Here is a 19,672-nt window from a genome sequence, read left to right as displayed (position 1 = left end):
AGAATTTCCTGACCTAAACCCAGTGGAACTTGTGGGATGCTATTGGGCACCAGTTCCTTATCTGCAAACCAACGTCTGTAATTTATGGGAACTGCATGATCTGTGCATAGACGTCTGGTGCCACCTACCTCTGGAAATCCATCAAGGATTTGTTAAACCTTTGCCACACAGGATCAGTGCTGTATTTCATTCCAAAGGTGGACTAACATGCTATTAAGCAGGTGGTCATAATGTTTTGTCTCATCAGTGCGTAAAAAAAAAAAGATAAACTATGGTAAAAGTTCCTAAAACAGTAATGTATATTTTCTAAATATGTTCCAGATATTTACATAGAGTTATGGCTGATAAAAATTGCTAATTATCACTTCTTATTGTCTGTGAAGTTAAAAAAATTTTGGTTATATAATTACTTATCAAAACTAGCTTAAAAAACACTGCACAATATATTTCACCATGAAGTTCACAAGTACACATTCATGAACGATGGTATATTTACAATGAAAGAAAGTGCAACACAGTGATCATGAATAGAGTACACACACAGTTAGTGACAGCCACAGCTCTTCACAACCATGTTCTTGAATTTTTTGAGTGTGACTAATTTGTCAAGATAATACAGCAAGTGCACTGGACCAAGCTTCACAGGGGCACAGCACGGCTTTGGAACATGTGTTGGGTACATCAGGTGAACCAAGGTCTGCACAATTGCATGGTTTGTGGCATTCATGTGTGCATTCAGAGGAAAGTTACATTCACCACTGCAATACCAGGCATGGTAACCATTTGGGGCAATTATCCAATCCTGCAACAAGTTTGATTGGTGTAAGTTCACATCATCATCATCATATGTTGGCAATTCAGTACTTCAACCTGTAGATGTCTTACACACCTTCCAGTCAAGATCCTGAAAGTTCACATAAAGCGTTCGCATCTGGCAGTTCCTTGATGTCCAGTGAGGAATTGTATCTAAAAATAAAAAATAAAAGGCTTTAAAATTAAAAATCTATACAGCACTTAAAGAATTAAATTCATGAAAATATATTTCATTTCATTACAATTATTTACTTAGTCACTTATTTGTATGTTTTATGGACAATAACATGACTTTATCATTATAATGTGGAATGTGTCAGTTAGTTTACAACGAGATACACTTTCACAGAGAAAAATATGGCAACGTGCTGACCATTTACAGGATTGTCTTTTACATGAAGATCCTTCCCTGAGAAAGTATTCAATGATTTTTGTGGCTGAATACTTCAATCCTTTCGTTGCCACATTAAGGTTTAGTGAAGGTTAGCGTAAGTCATTCCTCCATCTGGTATTGTCTGTATGAATGTTTTCACACTGCAGTCAATTATTAACAACAAACTACATAGGACAGTGAATGTACTGTGCAGCTGTTGTTAGCCTTATTACACCATTCTGAGCAACGAACACTTTCTTCCTCAATGAAGTGTTGACCTAGCATGTGTTGCTGTAAGATGTTAGAGAGGGGAAAACAGTGAGAGTATGCCTACTTTCTGACAGCATCATCTTCCAGTCTGAATTTAAATACTGATTTACCACACAGTTTTAACCTGTCAGGCAGCTTAATGTATGGCACACACTCTGCTTAGCGAATGGCATAATTTGTAATACCTCGACTCAAAGGCAGTGATTTAGTTACTGTTTGGCACGTTTTTATAGTAGGTGTGCTAGGCCAGCAAAGTATGAAGGTGAGCTAAACTAAAAGAGTGAAGCACAGGTACTAAAAAAAAATCACAGTTATACCACAGCAGATGGCTTACTTGGTAAAAGCGCTACTCATGGACAGTAAAGGTTTGTGCTCTTATAACAGAGTGGAGACAAAATGTTATACTTCATTTGGTGACAGATAACTCTCAACAGTGCGAACATCACTGTTACAATGCAGAAGTATCTGATTCGTAATGACTAAAATTAGTCAGCTAGAAATTCAGCAATACTGAGACATTGTCTCAGGAATGTAAATAAAATCATGTTATGAGACTTGTCATGGAAGACATGCAAAGCAGCTGAGCAAAGTCTGCATTAACTGTCACTAATCTTCTGTAGCCAAACAACCTACAGGTTGGCAAAAGAGGAAGAAGGAAAGATTAGGGCTTAACACTCCATTGACATAATGCAGGACCATCCTGGCATTAGCTTTTAGCGCTTTAGAGAATCCAAGCAACCTAAATCCATAGGCCAGATGGGGAAATGAACCTCCATTGTCTACAATAAGAGCCCAGTACCTCTGCACTAAGACTGGCAAAGAAGATACGGCACTGAAAAACCAGAACGTTTTGTTGATGGTAGAAGAGATGGCACCTGTTTCTTTGGGACTCACAGGGTGTCATCATGACTTTCAGAAAAATGTGTTATAGTTACTGGCTCTTAACATGTAATGTTACTGAGTCAGGTGCTCAGTGATTTGAAACAGAAGTGACCAGGATCAGCATGCAAGAAATTATCTCCTATTAGGACAATAAAACTACATCTACATACATACTCTGCAAGCCAATGTACAGTACATGGCAGAGGGTACCCTGTACCCCTACTAGTCATTTCCTTTACTGTTCCACTCACAAACAGAATGAAGGAAAAATGACTGTCTACGTGTCTCCATATGAGCCTTAATTTCTCGAATCTTATCTTCATCATCCATACATGCAATGTATGTTGGCGGCAGTAGAATTGTTTGGCAGTCAGCTCCAAATTCCAGTTCTCTAAATGTTCTCATTAGTGTTCCTCAAAAAGAATGTTGCCTTCCTTCCAGGGATTCCTATTTGACTTCCTGAAGCATCTCCGCAACACTTATGTGTTGTTTGATCCTACTGGTAATAAATCCAGCAGCCCATCTGTGAAGTGCTTCAGAGTCTTCCTTCAATCATACTCCTGAGCAGTGTTCAAGAATAGGTCGCACCAGAGTCCTATATGTTGTCTCCTTTACACGCATACCACTCTTTCCTAAAATTCTCCCAGTAAACCAAAGTTGACCATTCACCTTCCCTATTACAGTCCTCATATGCTTGTTCCATTTTATACTGCTTCACAGTGTTACACCCAAATATTTAAGCAACTTGACTGTGTCAAGCAGGACGCTAGTAATACTGTATCTGAACATTATAGGTTAGTTTTTCCCAATCATCTGCATTAACCTACATTTTTCCACAATTAGAGCTAACTGCCATCATCACTCCAACTAGAAATTTTGTCTAAGCCATCTTGTTTCTTCCTACAGTCACCCAACTTCGACATATTACTGTACACCACAGCATCATCAGGAAACAACCAAAGATTGCCGCCCACCCTGTCTGACAAATCATTCATGTATATGAAGAGCAACAGTGGTCCTATCACACCTCCCTGGGCACTCCTTCTGATACCCTAGTCTCTGAAGAACACTCGTCATCAAGGTTTATTACTTAAGAAGTCTTCGAGCCACTCACATAGTTGTGAATTTATTCCATATGCTCGTATCTTCTTAAGCAGCCTGTAATGGGACACCGTATCAAAAGCTTTGCAGAAACCTAGAAATATGGAATCAACCTGTTGCCTTTCATCCATAGTTTACACTATATCATGTGAGAAAAGGGCAAGCTGAGTTTTGCACGAGCAATGCTTCCTACAACCACGCTGATTCGTGGACGTAAGTCTCAACAAAATTTACTACATCTGAACTGAGAATATGTTCAAGGATTCTGCAGCAAATCGAAGTTAGGGATATCGGCCTGCAATTTTGTGGGTCCGTTCTTTTACCCTTCTTATATACTGGAGTCACCTCCACTTTCTTCCTGTCACTTGGGACTTTGTGCTGGGAAAGAGATTCATGATAAATGCAGACTAGATAAGTACTCTTTGTAAAACTGAACTGGGATCCCATCCAGACCTGATGATTTATTTGCTTTCAAATCTTTCACTTGTTTCTCTAGACCAGAGAAGCTTATTACTATGTCATCCATAAGGGAGTCTGACCGATGGTCAAATGATAGTATGTTTGCACAATTCTGCTGTCTGAATGATTTCCTGGACATGAAATTTAAAACTTCAGCTTTCATTTCGCTATCTTCAGTTGCCACACCAAACTGGTCATCAAGGAACTGCATGGAAGCCTTAAACCCGCTTAGCGATTTTACGTAAGACCAGAATTTTCTCAGGTTCTTTGCCAGATCTTTCACTAAGGTGCGATAGTGCTGGTTGTCATATGCTTTGTGCATAGATCTTTTCACAGATACAGCAATCTCTACTAACCTTTGCTTGTTGTCATTTACGCATTCTCTTTTGAACCAGAGAGCAACAGCCTCTGTTTCCTTAGCATGTTCCGAATTTTGTTATTAAATCACGAAGGATCTTTTTCATCCTTTATCCATTTACTAGGCACATAACACTCCAGACCACAGTTTACAATCTGCTCAAACTTTGTCCACAATTCCTTTACATCCATCTTAATGGACTAAGTGATGTCAATTCACTGTGTAAGAGATGCTAACAACTGCACTGACATCATGAACATTAATCCCTGTTTCTATAATGAAATTGTTGATGAGATCCGCCAATTTGTAGCGTGTGGGTTGCCGAGCTAGCTGCTCAAGGCCATCTACAGAAAACATATTCAAAAGTACAGGGTGTACATAAAGTCCAGGAACACTTTCAATTATTTATTGCACAAGAATCAAACATTGTACAGATATCACACATATGTCATTTTGAAGAGAAACTCTGAAAGTTTTTTGCACGTACACTGCCACAGCATAGTTTGGTAATTTGCCGATAGTCAGCGCTAGTCCCAAACATGGAGAGTTCAGGCACGGAGTGAGCTTCCTGTGTGTTGCTGGGCACAAGCAACCCAATGTAATGAATTTGTTGTACCAGTGGTAAATGGCCTACCTTGTTGGTGGCTTCTTACCATACTTGGTTGTAAATATCCATTGAACAGCTGCAGCACACTTGTTTTTGTCCAACTCCAACACACATAAAGCTCGCTGTGCGCCTGAACTCCCCATGTTTGCAACTACCGCTGTCTATCAGCAGATTACCAAACTATGCTGTCATGGTATCCATGAAAAAAACTTTCAGGTTTTCTCTTCAAAATGAAATATGTATGATATCGGTACAATGTTTGGTTCTTGTGCAATAAATAATTGAAAGTGTCCCCAGACTTTATGCACACCCTGTTTTTTGCATGACTGCCTGTCTGTACCCCTGAAATGTATCCACAGTCATCCCAGTCTACACCCAGTACGGTAAAGTTGCCTCAAAGTAGAATTGCATGATCTGGATATTTATGCACTACTCACCATAGTCTTTCTTTGATTGACTCTACGACTGTTACAGCAGAATCAGATGGCTGGTAAAAATATCCAACAATTAACTTGATTTCATCTACAGCTGTTATACATGACCACATAACTTCACTGTCACACTCAACTTTGATCTCAATAGAAGCAATACTTTTGTCAACTGCAATGAACACTCACCCTCTTATGGCCTCTAATCTGTCTTTCCGATATATGTTCCATGACTCGCTAAATATTTCAGAAGTTTCCACTCCAGGTTTCAGCAGGTCTTGGTCCCAAAAATAATCTGAGTGTGTGAACTTTCCTGGAGGCCAGTAAATTCAGATACTTTATTAGGAATACTTTGACAGTTTACTGATAAAATTTTGACAGTCAAAGTGTCTTTATTCTTAATGCTGGCTGACTTCCCTCACTGCATATCAACTGGCAATTGTTCATCAGAACACCTCTGACTACCATCTGGCCTAAAAAACTCTCATGTGCACTCTGCTACTCAAGTTACTGCTTCCTTTGTGTAGTGCACCCCTGACCTACCAAGGGGAGTCTTACAAATCCCCATTTAATATAAGCAGGTCTAGAAATCTGGAACCGAGACTTCACGGAGTCAACAAAGCCTTTGGTTGAGACCCTCCACAAGTCTCCAAATCTAAGGACCCAGATCAGTTCTGAGAACAAATTGTGAGCTCCGCTTCCATACACACACAATACCGGCAGTCTTCACCATCTCTGCCAGCCACCTGTATCAATGAGGATGGCCTCAGAACCTGAGTGACATGCATCATTGAAACCAATGTGAGCCACAACTTGCACACAACTGTATCCAGCATGTTTGATATCATCAGGCAAGGCCGCTTCCACATCTCAGATGATGCCCTCCGGCAGATAAACCGAGTGCACTTTGTCTTTCTTTCCAGACCTGAATGCTATCTGCCTTAGGGTCTCCGTAACACACCTAACGCTGGAGCTCCTGATAATTAGTAAACCCCTCCCCCTGTATGCCTGCTCGGACCCTGCTGAAGGAGCGGCCACCTGTCTCCTCACAGGGTGAGGCCAGGCAGCCACTCTCCACATTGGCCCTGCGCCACAAGCAGTGCGAACATATTACTGCCTGCCCCTCACCCTGTTGTGAGGGCAGATCCACTGCATTGGATGCACTAGGAGGTGCCTAGGAAGCAGAGCTCCAGGACAATAGAAACACAGAGGCAGCAGCCTGAAGGTGGCTGACCATAGCTAAAAGTGCTTTCAGCTGTTTGCGAACTGCGGTTAGCTCCTCCTGCATCTGCACACAGCATGCACACATCCTACCCATCCTAACAAGACAAACTGAAGAAGTAAACTATGAAAGCAGACACAATCCTAGATATGCAATTTGCTACCCTCCTGACATATCACCAATGGATGCTGATGTGTTAATGAGCTACATAGCTGCCTGTTCAGTGAGCAGCTACTGCAGTATGAAGTGAATGAATTTATCCACGAAATTTAATAACTATAGTACAAGGAAAGAGATAAAAACTTAACTGGCCACTGTGTAGGCATATACAGTATCAGCTGAGAGCTGGAGCCTGACTGTTAATACATAGGTTGTCACAGGGGCAAATAAACATGAAATGGAATTTTGTTACATAATATCAAAAAATGTTTTGTTGTGCAAGATACTTTCTTTGCATGTAGAGTTTATCTGTGCTGTGAATATAAATTATGTGGACTATTGTTGTTTAGAAACTTGTTACAAAATTATCTCAAGTAGTCACAAAGTACCATTTATTTAGAGCACAACTATTTTCAGTAGGTCATCTCTCATTCTCAAAAGTTACCTGCACAACAAACAGGGATCAGAATAAAGATGAACATCTGTAGTTACATACATTGTTAAAATGTAAAATTTACAAACAACACATGTTATGAAGCCATTAAGAAAAACGTTTAACACCATTGCTATTTAGAATCTTCAAAGAGCATATGAACTTACAAAATGGATATATGCTCTATCACAAGATTCAGTCACATATCAGGTAGTTCACTATGTGCTCTATCAGTGAATTGATTGATTATGAGCCCCCCCTCTTTGACTTAATATAATCAAAGTATACATACATGGGTCACATGCTAATCACCAAGAATATGCCATTAAATAGTGAAAGCAGCCCTAAATGGAAGTGCCCACAGATTCAGATAACCTGCATGTGTACTGCAGTTAATTTTAGGTTGGTTGGTTGGATGATTAAACAGACCAAACTACTACATCATCAGTCCCTTTTTCCTCAAACAAAAATGTATATATGACTGTAGATCAGAGATAGCCTACCTCACATAACTCAGGGGAAGAAAACCCGAAGTTTACCAAAGGTCAATGAATTTGAGATAAAGGACAAGAAAAAGAAAGGAAGACACAGGAAGAAACTGAGGCAAGCTGTCCCATCTAGGGAGCAGCCAGAAGCCCCAGAAAGCAGAGTGCAATGAGGGGACATGCAACCCCCCCCCCCCCCCTGCCACCACCACCACTTAACAGAGATACTCTACTCAGAAATTGCCTAAGAAAGACTAGGAACATGGACAGGGCAAGAGAAACACACAGAGACAAAAGATGAACAAGTCTAACAGATCATGCAAGAGGAGGAGAGGAAGAGCAGAAAGGGTGAGGATTGGGCTGGACATCCAGACAGCCACAGCTCAGTCTGGGCAGAGGAGGCAACAATGTGTTCTGCCAACTGTTCAATGGGCCAATCAGGTTAGCCCGCTTCATGAATAAAATGTAAAACTAAGTCAGCCACTTAGGCATAGTCGCCTAACACCAGGGTTAGTGAGTCAGGGAGATTGAAGACCGTGGGAGATGGATTTTCGTGTTTGAAAAGAGAAGATGGCAGTTCAGTTGCTTCAGCAAGCTGTGAACATAGCTAGCATAATTGACAAGGCATTGTTGGCGCCTGATCCACAATGGAGGGACTCCGGACTCCACGAATCCGCTGTTCACAGGCCTAGTTTGAAAGGCTCCTGTTGCAAGTCGAATCCCACAGTGATGTATCAGATCCAATATCCACAGTGCTGAGGGAAATGCTGAACCGAATCCCAGACTCACATAATCAAGATGGGATGGTATCAGTGCTTTGTAAAACTGCAGAAGAGTAGTGCAATCTGCACCCCAGCTGGTGTTACTCAGGCAGCAAAGTGTATTAAGGTGCAGCCAGTGCTTTTGCTTACGCTGGTGAAGATGGGGAGTTCACATCAAATGAGAATCGAAGACCACTCCTATAAAGTGTTAAGTCTCCACCAAATTGAGTAGCTCATCATCAACATAATGTTCTGGTTGTGGGTGAATGGTATGACATCGACAGAAGTGCACAATGTAAGTCTTGGTGGCTGAAAACTGAAAGCCATGGGTAAGTGCACAAGCCTGAATCTTTCGTATGGCACCTTGCAGTTGGCACTCAGCAACACCCACAGTAGAGGAGCAATAGTAGAAGCAAAAGTTGTAAGTATACAAGGAGGGTGATACTGAGGACCACATAGCTGCTGCTAGGCCATTGATAGCTACTAGAAAGAGAGGGACAGTCAATACAGAGCCCTGCAAGACTCCATTCTCTTGGTTATGGGGCTATTGTGGAAAGCACCAACTCTAACCCAGCAAGTGTGTCGCAACAAGAAGTTCTGCATAAAATTTGGAAACGGACCCCAGAAACCACACTCATGTAAGATAGCAAGGATGTGGTTTCGCCATGTTGTGTCACAAGCCTCTTGCAGGTCAGATGGCAAACTCCAGGTAAATCAGATTATCAATAGAGTAATGGCCTTGGCGAAAACCACCCCAGAATGGAGCCAGAAGACCCCAGGACTCAAGGAGCCAACAAAACTGCAAGCTCACCATACGTTCAAGTGACTTACAGAGAACATTGGCGAGGCTTAATCGGCAGTAACTGTCCATCTGTAGATGGTGCTTACCCAGTTTCAGCATTGGAACAATGATGCTTTTTCACCATTGCTACAGGAACTCACCATTATTCCAGATACGGTTAAAGATGGCAAAGATATGCCACTGACAGTTCAGAAGTACATGTTTGATCATTTGGTTGTGGATGTGATCCAGCCATGGGTTGTATCAGGGCAGTGGGCTAGGACGCAGACAAATTCCCACTCACTGAATGAATTATTATATGCCTCCAAAGGCAGGTTGATAATTCTCAGATGCTGAGGCTCGAGTGTAAAGCAGAGTAAAATGTTCAGTGACAGCATCTGGCTCACACCATTTCAGGTACTATCAGTACAACTGCAGATGTCTGGTACCCATAGAGACATCTGATCTTGGCGCAAACCTGCAAAGCAGAGGAACGTGGTTCGATGGTTGAAACTTGCCGTTCCCAGCATTCTCACTTCCATTGTTTTATTAGGTGACAGACCTAGGCATGCAGCCGCTTAAAGGCAATGAGGTGCCATCTCTAATGGCCTCTGCCATTTCTCACGACCATCAAGGTACTGTCTTCCGTAGGGGCAGCCCAAGGAACAGGGGGTTGCTAAATCAGCTGCCAAAAGAATTGCAGTAGATGTATTCTGGACCACCTCATCAACATCTCCATGTGCTGGGGAGCTAAAGGTGGCAGCAGAGGAGAAAGCACCTCATTCAGCAATGTTGAGAAACCAAAGATCAATGGCCGAGAAAGTTCCATGCGCCACACTAAAGTGCATGGGGGTACCAGTATCCAAGATGCAAAGTTCAATTTGTGCCAAAAAGTTTTCAAGGTCGTTACTGTGATTCCATCCCACAATGGGTAATGGGTGCTGAAATCATCCAAGATTAGGGGAGGTGGGAGGAGAGGGGGAGGGTAAGCTGAGAAACCAATGCAAACAATATGATCTGAGACATGTCACCATTGGGAGGGAGGTAAACGCTGCAGATGGTAATATCCTGAAATGCCCTTACCCAGATAGCTACCACCTCCAAAGGTGTATTAAGAGGCACAAGTTCACTATATAGAGTGTCCAAACATAAGTGCAAACTCTGCCCAACATCCTGTCACAGGTAGCATGATTCTTAAATATCCCTGGTATCCACGAAGACTTGGCTCCTTGTTGATGGAAACCAAGTCTCCTGAAGACCAATGCAAAAGGCAGAGGAAGTGTTTAAAAGATGTTGTAGCTCAGCCAGGTGGTGGAAAAAACCACTACACTTCCACTGGAGATTAATGTTGTTGATGTATTGTGAGGCCATGAAGTGACCAAGGAGGCAGGTTATGCCCTAGTGTCACCTGCTGCCACTGGCTGAGGGGTTATGGCATCAATACACGTACATTCAGGGCTCCATTATGTGGTGCGAACCAGGGCCTCAGGCTGCCAGAATCTCCACCTTGGACACAGGAGTGGAAGAGGCACTATCTGGTGGTGTGGGGGCCACTGAAATGTTCTTCTTCTTGGAGGACGTTTTCTTGTCTTTCCTCTCCTTAGAGGGTTTTGATGATTGCAAGGACTTATTTGAATCAGTTTCAGGTAAATATCATGATGGCAAAGCCCTGCAACCAGCAGCTTGTGGCTCCTTCAGCCACTGGCTGGTGTGTTTTATTGTAGTTTAACATTTCCAATGCTTGTGACAGTGACTTCGATAAACTTTCTCTTAATACAGTATTTCCTGAAAAATGCAAGTGCAAATTAAACACTAAGACCCTGCAAGGATTCCTGTTCATTAAAGAACATGGTAAGAGTGGTGAGTGTACAGTTTGTGGTGTAAAATTAGCATTTGGTAACAAACATAGCTGTGATTCTGGCTAATCCTTCAAGATCAGCAACTGATATGTATTTATTGGTGAAGGTAGTTTCACACAGGGTTAAGTAACTTTTGGCACAAGAAGCCACATTTGCATACCACACAGTCATGCACAACCAGAATTTCAAGTCCATAGACTGTACCACTGATGTAATTAAATCACAGTTCAACAAGTTCTCATGCTCACAGATGTAAATAATATGAGTTACCAAGAATGTGATGGTACGATTTGCTATGGAACAAATAATGAAGGAATGGAAAGAAGCATAGTTCATTTCAGTAATGACAGATTCTTCCTGCCACATCAAAGTGGTTCCTTTAGTGGTTAGGTTTCACAGTCCAGATAAAGGCGCCATAGTTAAAGTGTTGCAGTTGGTTAACATTGGTGTTAAAAGGGTAGAGCATTTGACTTCGTATGTCTTACAGCTTTTGGAAAAGCTACTGCCTAAGACACACGTTGTAGCAATTTCAACTGAAAATACAAACACCTACTATGGAGTCATCTACCAGTATTGGTTTTGAACACTAACCCAGGATGTAGGGTGCAACAGATCAGTTAAAAATGCATTTTAACAATTAGCTGTTTATTTGTCCTATTAGTCATCTACAAGTTTTGGTTATGAACAATCAACCAGGACGTAGGGTACAACAGATTAGTTAAAAGCATCCCACATTCCTCTGATGCTAAACAATATCAAAGTTATCCAGGGAAATTTTACAAACATCTGACATAATTTGTCTTAGAATACTGGTAGTCATATCTTATGTCAAATCAATATGAGAAATGACAGTAGTATTCTAAGACAAATGATGTCAGATGTTTGTGCAATTTCATTGGATAATTTCGTTGTTGTTCAGCTTCATTGGTATATGGAGTGCTTTTAACATATCTGTTTTACTCTACATCCTGGATGATGGTTAATAACTGAAACTAGTAGATGATTAACGGGACAAACAAACAGCTGATGGATAAAATGCATTTTATAAAATACTAATGGCTGTTTTACCACACTATAAAAAACTTTTATGTTGTAGGAGCACTACATAGTTCTCTCTTCTGCCAATTGTCTAAAAGAATCACTGATGTTTTCCAGATGTCACAGTCCTACTTCCTGTCTCTTGAGAAGTGTCCTATAAACTTCAAGATCTTCCTTTGAAAATTTTCTCTCTTTCTTTACCCTTCAGTTCCTTTCAAGTCAGCACTTTGTGCACTGAAAAGGAAAGATTTTTGAGATCTGTAGTAAAACCGCAGTTACACAAGTTGGAAAGTGAGTAGCTAGTGACATTCGGATCAGTTTAACAATATCACAACAGCTTTCCGTGCTACCTACATTGGGTACATTTGTGAAGGGTGAGAACCATTTTAGGAACCTCTTCAGCCAATGGAGTGGATCATTGAAATAAAACCATTACCTGCAGTAGCATTCAAGAACTGTATAGTTTTGTAAAACCTAGAAACACAAGCTTCATGGTATATGAGGGAGAACTGTTTGATGAGTTCTGTTGTGTAAGCAAATATTGTGAAAGTAAACTGTAAGACTGGTTTGCCAAATATTAAGTGTCAGTGAATAATGACAGAAAATTTTCACTCATTTTCATAATGAGTGAATGTATCCAAAACATATTAAATGCTTTGTTGAATTTTCACTAGCTATTCCAGGTTTTAATGCATCTATTGAAAGAGTGTTTTCATTAATTAAAGCTTTGTGGAAAAAGAACTAGGAACAGTAAACCTCCACTTTATGGGCATCTGCAGTTTGATGTTTAACAAAAACAAGCTTCTTGAGTAAACCTTCACCACTAAAAAGTATTACACAAGTACCAGTGAGTCTGTACCATTATCTCCAATGCAAAATGAATGAAATCTGTGTTTATATTTACATTAAAACTGTATATGCAATACTGCTGTTAACCTCTCACCACCGATGTAGATTATGCGAAGATAAATTATTATTAATCCTATATTGATGGTAATTCTCCCATGTCCTGAATTGTTGTGCACTGTTTTGAAAAGTCCTGAATATGGTCAAAAATAATGAGTTGAAGAGTTGGCTCTTCCTATTAATTCAAATTTGTGTATATTGTTCTTAATAGCGGTTGCAGACAAACTTACCTCAGTAACGGACATAATGGCTATATGACAAAAAATCAGTGAATATATCCAAGTCTATGTGCAATATCCTACTGGTGGGAGAACAGCAGTGCGTGTGTGCACTGAAAATTTCACTGTTCATCAAACATAATTCTGTAATCAGTTAACTAAAACCATGTAACATCTTCATGAGGTTTAATTTTACTACATACTCTCTTTTTCTAGGTGCTTAATTTTTCTGTCAGAGGGTGTATAATTATTAGTCTACTTTTAGAAGCCAGAGGCAGTCAGATAGTAACTTCCGCACCTGTAAATGGATTGCTCTGTACATGGCTGTTCTCCGACTTCCGCTTTCGACCCAGGGCCTGTCGAGCAGAACGTGTGTGCACATCTCGATTGCCCGATGCTTTCAGGAAGGCTACCATGAATGGTAACTTGTCTTCTTCACTGTCAGAGCTTATTATTCCAATGTCTTCCAGATGAACCTCATGACCTGAAAAATGGATAGAAAGTAAATGTAATTAATTAAAATCCAGATCTGTGTGGGGTAAACTTTTCTATAGGACGTTATACAGAGAGAAAAATTCTTGATAAGCTGTACAGCTGAATGTTGCTGGTGTTCCACTAAGAGTGTCACAAAATAGGTTACACTTTCAAATGAATTCTGTGTTAAAAACTGTAGCACTTTGTAGTTGACGAGTTAGGTAGTATTCATTAAAGATGTAATTCATTCAGTTTGAGAATTTTTAGTTAATTTGATGTATTTTAATTGTTTAAAGTACATGCTAATACACACAAAAAAACTTAAATTCTGGGTGATGCTACAAAAGGCAACTAATAGGTCTTAGGCACAATAATGATGATGATGATGATGATGAGTCCCATACTTCTTTACAGAGCATAGGAGAGCGACACGGGAGACCCGCGCCGCCTTACTAGGCAAGGTCCTAGTGGAGGTGGTTTGCCATTGCCTTCCTCTGACCGTAATGGGGATGAATGATGATGATGATGACGACACAACAACACCCAGTCATCTCGAGACAGGAAATAGGCACAATAAACAATAAACATTAAATCAAAGCTGCATCTTACATGTTCTTATATTCTGGCATATTTACTTAGGTTTTTAGGTATATACAGATCATTTTATAATGACACTAAGCATGCCAAATTTATCAATACATAATAAGTGTAAGCATCGTTCATCCATGAATGCCACTGTAACTATGCAACCTACTCCCACACACCCATGGGAGTTACATGGTTTAGTAGTCCTTCATCTCTCATCCATCAAAAAGGTTTTAGCTGGAACTGCAGGGAATGGATTAGAAGACTTGGATGTCAAAAGAGTGCAGCACACCGATGGACTTATTATGGGATGTAGGCGAAGCATTTCAGAATAGAGTGCTATAGCAACAAGACTGGTTAGAAGAATGTTTCTTCTTGAGTTTTCAAGAATGTTGTAGAATATTCCAGAATGTTTGAAAATGTCACAGTTTTTAAAATGTTATGGAAGGTTTGAGAATGTTCCTGAGCATTCTAGAATTTTCTAATGTCAGCATTATAATTTGAAAAAGTGGTGCCAAATGCAGGTGGAGAGACAAAGAGTAAAATAAATTCAAACAATTTTATGAATACAGCATAATGATCAGAGACAATGTGGGTTACCAAATCCTGTCACATACGAGGGTTGGACAAAAATATGGAAACACGTCTAGAAATGCATGCTTGAACATAAATGCAGATACTAGTCATGCTGTATGTTGCATTGTTCTAATGAACCAAGAAAGGCACCTGTGCAATGTCCTCAATAGTGTCAGTCATGGTCAGAACAGACTTATGTGTAGTTGTGAGTGCATTATGTTGAAGCTAAGTGAATTCGAATGTGGACCATTTGTCGGTGCTTATATCGTGGATGCTTCCATAACTCAGGACCTCTGTCCTTTGCGAGCAAGTGCTCTACCAACTGAGCTACCCATGCATGACTCATGACCTGTACTCCCACCTTCACTTCTCCCAGTACCTTATTGCCTATCTTCCACACTTCACAGAAGTTCCCTTACAAAACTTGCAGGGCTAGCACTCTTGGAAGAAAGGATATAGCCATAGCCTGGGGGATGTTTCCAGAATGAAATTTTCACTTTGCAGTGGAATGTGCCCTGATGTGAAACTTCCTGCCAGATTAAAACCATGTGCCGCACCGAGACAAAGTCAGGACTCTTGCACTTTGCAGCAAGATTCCCTTGAAAATCATACAGGTGGGTTAAGTGCAAGAGGGGCACTTGTCCCTTTGAATCTCTTTGGATTTGAGTACAGGCTTTTTATTCATTATATAGTTCCCTTAAATTTCTAGAAATTAATACCAGCAACACTACTGAACTGCAGATTAACACTGCCTGGTGCCATGGGACATACTGTGGCTTTAACAACAGCTACCTGTCTTGACCCCCCACCCCTCCTACCCCCTCTCCATTCACAAGAAATTATGTCAATTCTTTGGTGCTGTGGCAGTTTTGACACTACTCCGTAGTCAAGATAGATGCAAACTTTTAACGAACAGTCCTGAAATAGTGCTGCCAATTTTTTCTCTGTCTCTTCCTCACACAGACCTCTTCAAACTGAAAGGCAACCGATCCAAAACTCTGAAGTATGGATCTCATTACAACACAAGCTTGGCACCAGTATACATGAATTCATCCATCCCCAACTTCCTAACAAACACCCCCTCCTCTTGCAGCACAATTTAATCTCAATAGTACTTTACGATTTGTCGGTGGACAAAGAAGACCCGTAATGGCTTGCAAATTCCATGTACAGGAGAGCTACTGTAGTAGACACCCATGAAGAAACTGCCATCTGTATTTAATATAGTAGTCAAAATGCTCCAGTCAAAAAAAAAAAAAGAATCTCACTTTTATGTACTAGAAGAGGAAAAAAGAGTGACATTTCAAAGTGAAAAAGTTGCCCTTTCCAGGAATTGGAATCTTGTCAGCTCAATGTAGTAGAACACAGTGCCATGTGCAGTCATAGATCTATGAATTCAGCAGCCAAGGTGGTACAACTGCACAATAATGTGACAAACTGGAGAGCCAAGGATCGTGTCATTTTAGTTATGGACTTTTTGTTTCGGATTTTTAATTTTTGTTACATATTGTATTATGGAGCTAAAAATAATTTTTTTGTAAATATTTTTAGCTTCATTTCATAACTCATTGGATTTAATCATATGAACATGAAATTTTGGATCACTGAACTCTTAACACAAATAAATGTAATTCGTATGCACAAAAGAATATGCTTATCGTTAGATAACAAAGTAAAAATACTAACTGGATAACTATCAATCGTTTGAGGTACAATAAATTTTGTGCACTTCTTGTCAAATTCAATTCCTGTGGCACGAAAGATTTTCACTATCAATCATCTGAGGCCCAATAAATTTCGTGTACTTCATGTTAAATTTAGTTCCTGGGCACAACATATTTGCAAACTCGCCGAATCAATTGTATAAACGGCAATTTCAAAATGTCGCCGCCTCTTGGAAAAGTTTCTGTGGTCGCCCATGGATACAGGACTGTATGTATCCATTGTAAGACAACTGGAAGCTGTTTTGAATATCAACGGGTTTCCTACAATGCATTAGTCATGATAATGCATCGTGTTTTTTTGTTTTTTGTCCAACCCCTATACTTCAGCAGTGTTTAGTTGATATATGCAAAAGTAGAGGCAGAACGAATGGTATTTACAGAGGGCAGCACTTAAATCCGGACAAATTTCAACTTTAATTTCACGTCATATCATATTTCTGCTGGAAGTCATGACTAATGTTCTTGATAGCCATAGGCATCTAGTAAACAGTTAGAAACTCAAAATGGCCAAGATGTTATGGACAAGTGTGGAATACAACCGAAGAGCTGCGATTATCAAAAGTCTGCGCTGGGCGTTTGCCCACTGAAATAGTTCGATTCTCCGGGTACCCGCGATAAACTGTTGATGATATTGCGGCCAAGTATAATGCTTTGGAGAAGTCTGGGGTTCATGTCCTTGGTGTTGTGTCCAGTGTGGGTCATATCAGTCCGCCACATTTCTTTGAAAAGGGACAAACTGTCACAAAAGAAGTTTATCTGCAAGTTCTGTGAAACTGTGGATTATAACTGTGGCCTCTGAGAGACAATATGTCTTTCAGCAGAACGGTGCATTGGCTCATACGAACCATGTAGTCCAAAACTGGCTCTCGATAACGTTGAAATGTTCTGATCAAAGCAGTGCTGGGCATAAAATAGCCTGGATTTGAACTCCCTCGTCTACCATGTTTGGAGCATAGTCGAAGATGAGGGACCCTAGTGTTGCATCTCTACGCACTGCTATCGAAACTGCATTTGCGAATAGGGACAGCGCTGTTTTAAAGAGAGTGAGATGGACATGATTGGAGGCAGTCATTGTGATTTAAGGTAGGGCTATGTCAATTAATGTTACTCTTGAAAGATACTACTACTTATGTGTAAAAGGATTTTCATTTTCATTTGTATTTTGTTTTAATAAATTTGCGTAAAAAAAAGGAAAAAACAGTTTCATTTATCTGTATTTAAGTGCCACACCCTGTATGTGACAGAACAAAAATAAACTGTTCAAAAGAGCATATTCATTTGAGAAATGGTAAGAAATGATGGCAAAGATGATGGTATTGGAAGACTGGCAATTTACCATCAGCTTACTTAGGAACTCAACACATGCATGAGTACACACAAAATGCTATGACCTACATAAGAAAATATGGCTGCCCAGATCTTAATAGGAGCTGTTAGACCAGCTTAAGCAAAAATGTCTGTTAGATTTCAATTTGAAAGCACTTGATCACAGCAGTCAACATTAGGTACTTTGTGTATGATAAATTTATTAAAAGGGCGTAACTATGTTTCACTCTGACAGCATATTAATTCTGTAAATATTAGAAGTTCCTGTTTACTCTAAGTATTCTCCTATTTCGACAATCTCCTGACAAATGATCAGGGTAGTGAGTATTATATTCAAAAAATTATATTCAAAAGATTCACGATAATCATCTCATTTTTGGGTCTATGGGACGAAAACTGAATCTAATCTAGTATAATCCTATTTACTCTTAACATTCACGTAAACTTTGTTAATGCCGAAGGTTAATATATAATTTACGGACAAGCTCCCATCGAAGGTCATGATATAACAGCTAGTCTTTTGACAGAAACAAAATAGATTCATGAATTTCATCAAAAATATATTTTTTGAGTCTTTAAGTACTGTATACATACAATTGAATGCCAGAAATGAGGATTGCCACATTCACACAATTTGATTTGGTTACATGAAAATAAATGTCCAAATTAATTGATCAAGTAATTACAGATAAATTTCCTAATCCAGAAGAGGATGCAGAATTATACAACATAATAGCAAAGAACATTGTTCCTGGTCCATGTGGATGATTAAATATGAATTTCTCATGTATGGATAAAGACCACTGTAGACAAGAGAGAAAATTATAAGGACCACACTTACAAAACACATAAACAGAAGAAGATAAATGCAGAAAACGATATCCAGAAAATGGTGGTTTCACTGTCAAAACAAGAATGCGAGATAATCAATGGATGGTGCCATGTAATCTGCTTGTCTCAAAAATGTTTCATGCACACATGAACGTACTCCAACTCCATGAAATCAATGAACTATGTGTGTAAATATGTTAACAAAGGTAATGGCACAGCTGTATTAACAATAAGCAGAGGAAAGAAAGCACAAGATCCAAAAGGTGAAATACTTCAGTATCAAATGGGCAAACATATAAATTATAATGACGTGTCTTGCCGAACACTGGATTTCCCAATACATGATTGGGAACCAGCAGTTGTTCAAATCGCAGTTCATTTCAAACAGTGTTCATCAAACTGCGGCCCTGGGCCCCATATGGACCTAATCAAGCATTCGTGCGGCCCGCGGTTCTCAGCCGTATTTCAAAATCATTTGCTGCCAGTAACTAACAGCTGAATCCAAAAACGTCAACTAACGTTAAGAGCTTCCAAACAATGTAGTTTTCTTGCTCAATAAGAAACAACAGTAGTTACAGAGGTAGCACTATTTTAATATATGCTTAATTTTAATTGACACTGGTGAATTCGGCTGCTTATCTCAGCGACAGTGTGTGAGTAGCACCGCCATTGGGGATTACAGTATGTGAGCAAAGGGAGAATATTTCATTGTTTGTCTTCCAGTACTGACACTTCACAGGCGTGCTAGTCTTGTACCGGTCAGCTGGTACGGGGTAAATTTTGGCACAGAAGTAATGTGGGTTAGGTAGTTACTTTCATGTTCCATGGATCATTTTGCATGATAAATTGTCATGATGTGGAACTAGTCATTTTACATTCATATTGCAAATTAATTTTTACATCTGTTTGGGCTCTAAACATCACCATTCCCGCCCCACCCCCCCGAAATGAAAACAAGATCAAGATGTACAGATAGAGTTAGCAATTCCTACCCACCACCTTT

At 40.0% G+C, this 19,672-nt stretch overlaps 1 protein-coding gene across 1 annotated transcript in view; it reads right to left on the bottom strand.

The window, feature by feature from the left end:
• Positions 1-277: 277 nt before the first annotated feature.
• The window catches only part of LOC124612778 (protein 60A-like), a 194,354-nt gene continuing 174,959 nt past the window's right edge, over positions 278-19,672 (bottom strand). The window contains exons 4-6 of the mRNA XM_047141173.1: positions 13,452-13,637; positions 890-966; positions 278-802 (exon numbers count right to left, since the gene is read on the bottom strand). Coding sequence (XP_046997129.1) covers positions 545-802; positions 890-966; positions 13,452-13,637 — 521 coding nt within the window. The 3' untranslated portion in view covers positions 278-544. The remainder of the gene's footprint in view (positions 803-889; positions 967-13,451; positions 13,638-19,672) is intronic.

Source organism: Schistocerca americana, chromosome 4 (assembly GCF_021461395.2).
Source record: "Schistocerca americana isolate TAMUIC-IGC-003095 chromosome 4, iqSchAmer2.1, whole genome shotgun sequence".
NCBI classification, from domain to species: domain Eukaryota; kingdom Metazoa; phylum Arthropoda; class Insecta; order Orthoptera; family Acrididae; genus Schistocerca; species Schistocerca americana.
The sequence above is the reverse complement of the archived record's forward strand: the minus strand, read 5'-3'. Positions and strand labels throughout refer to the sequence as shown.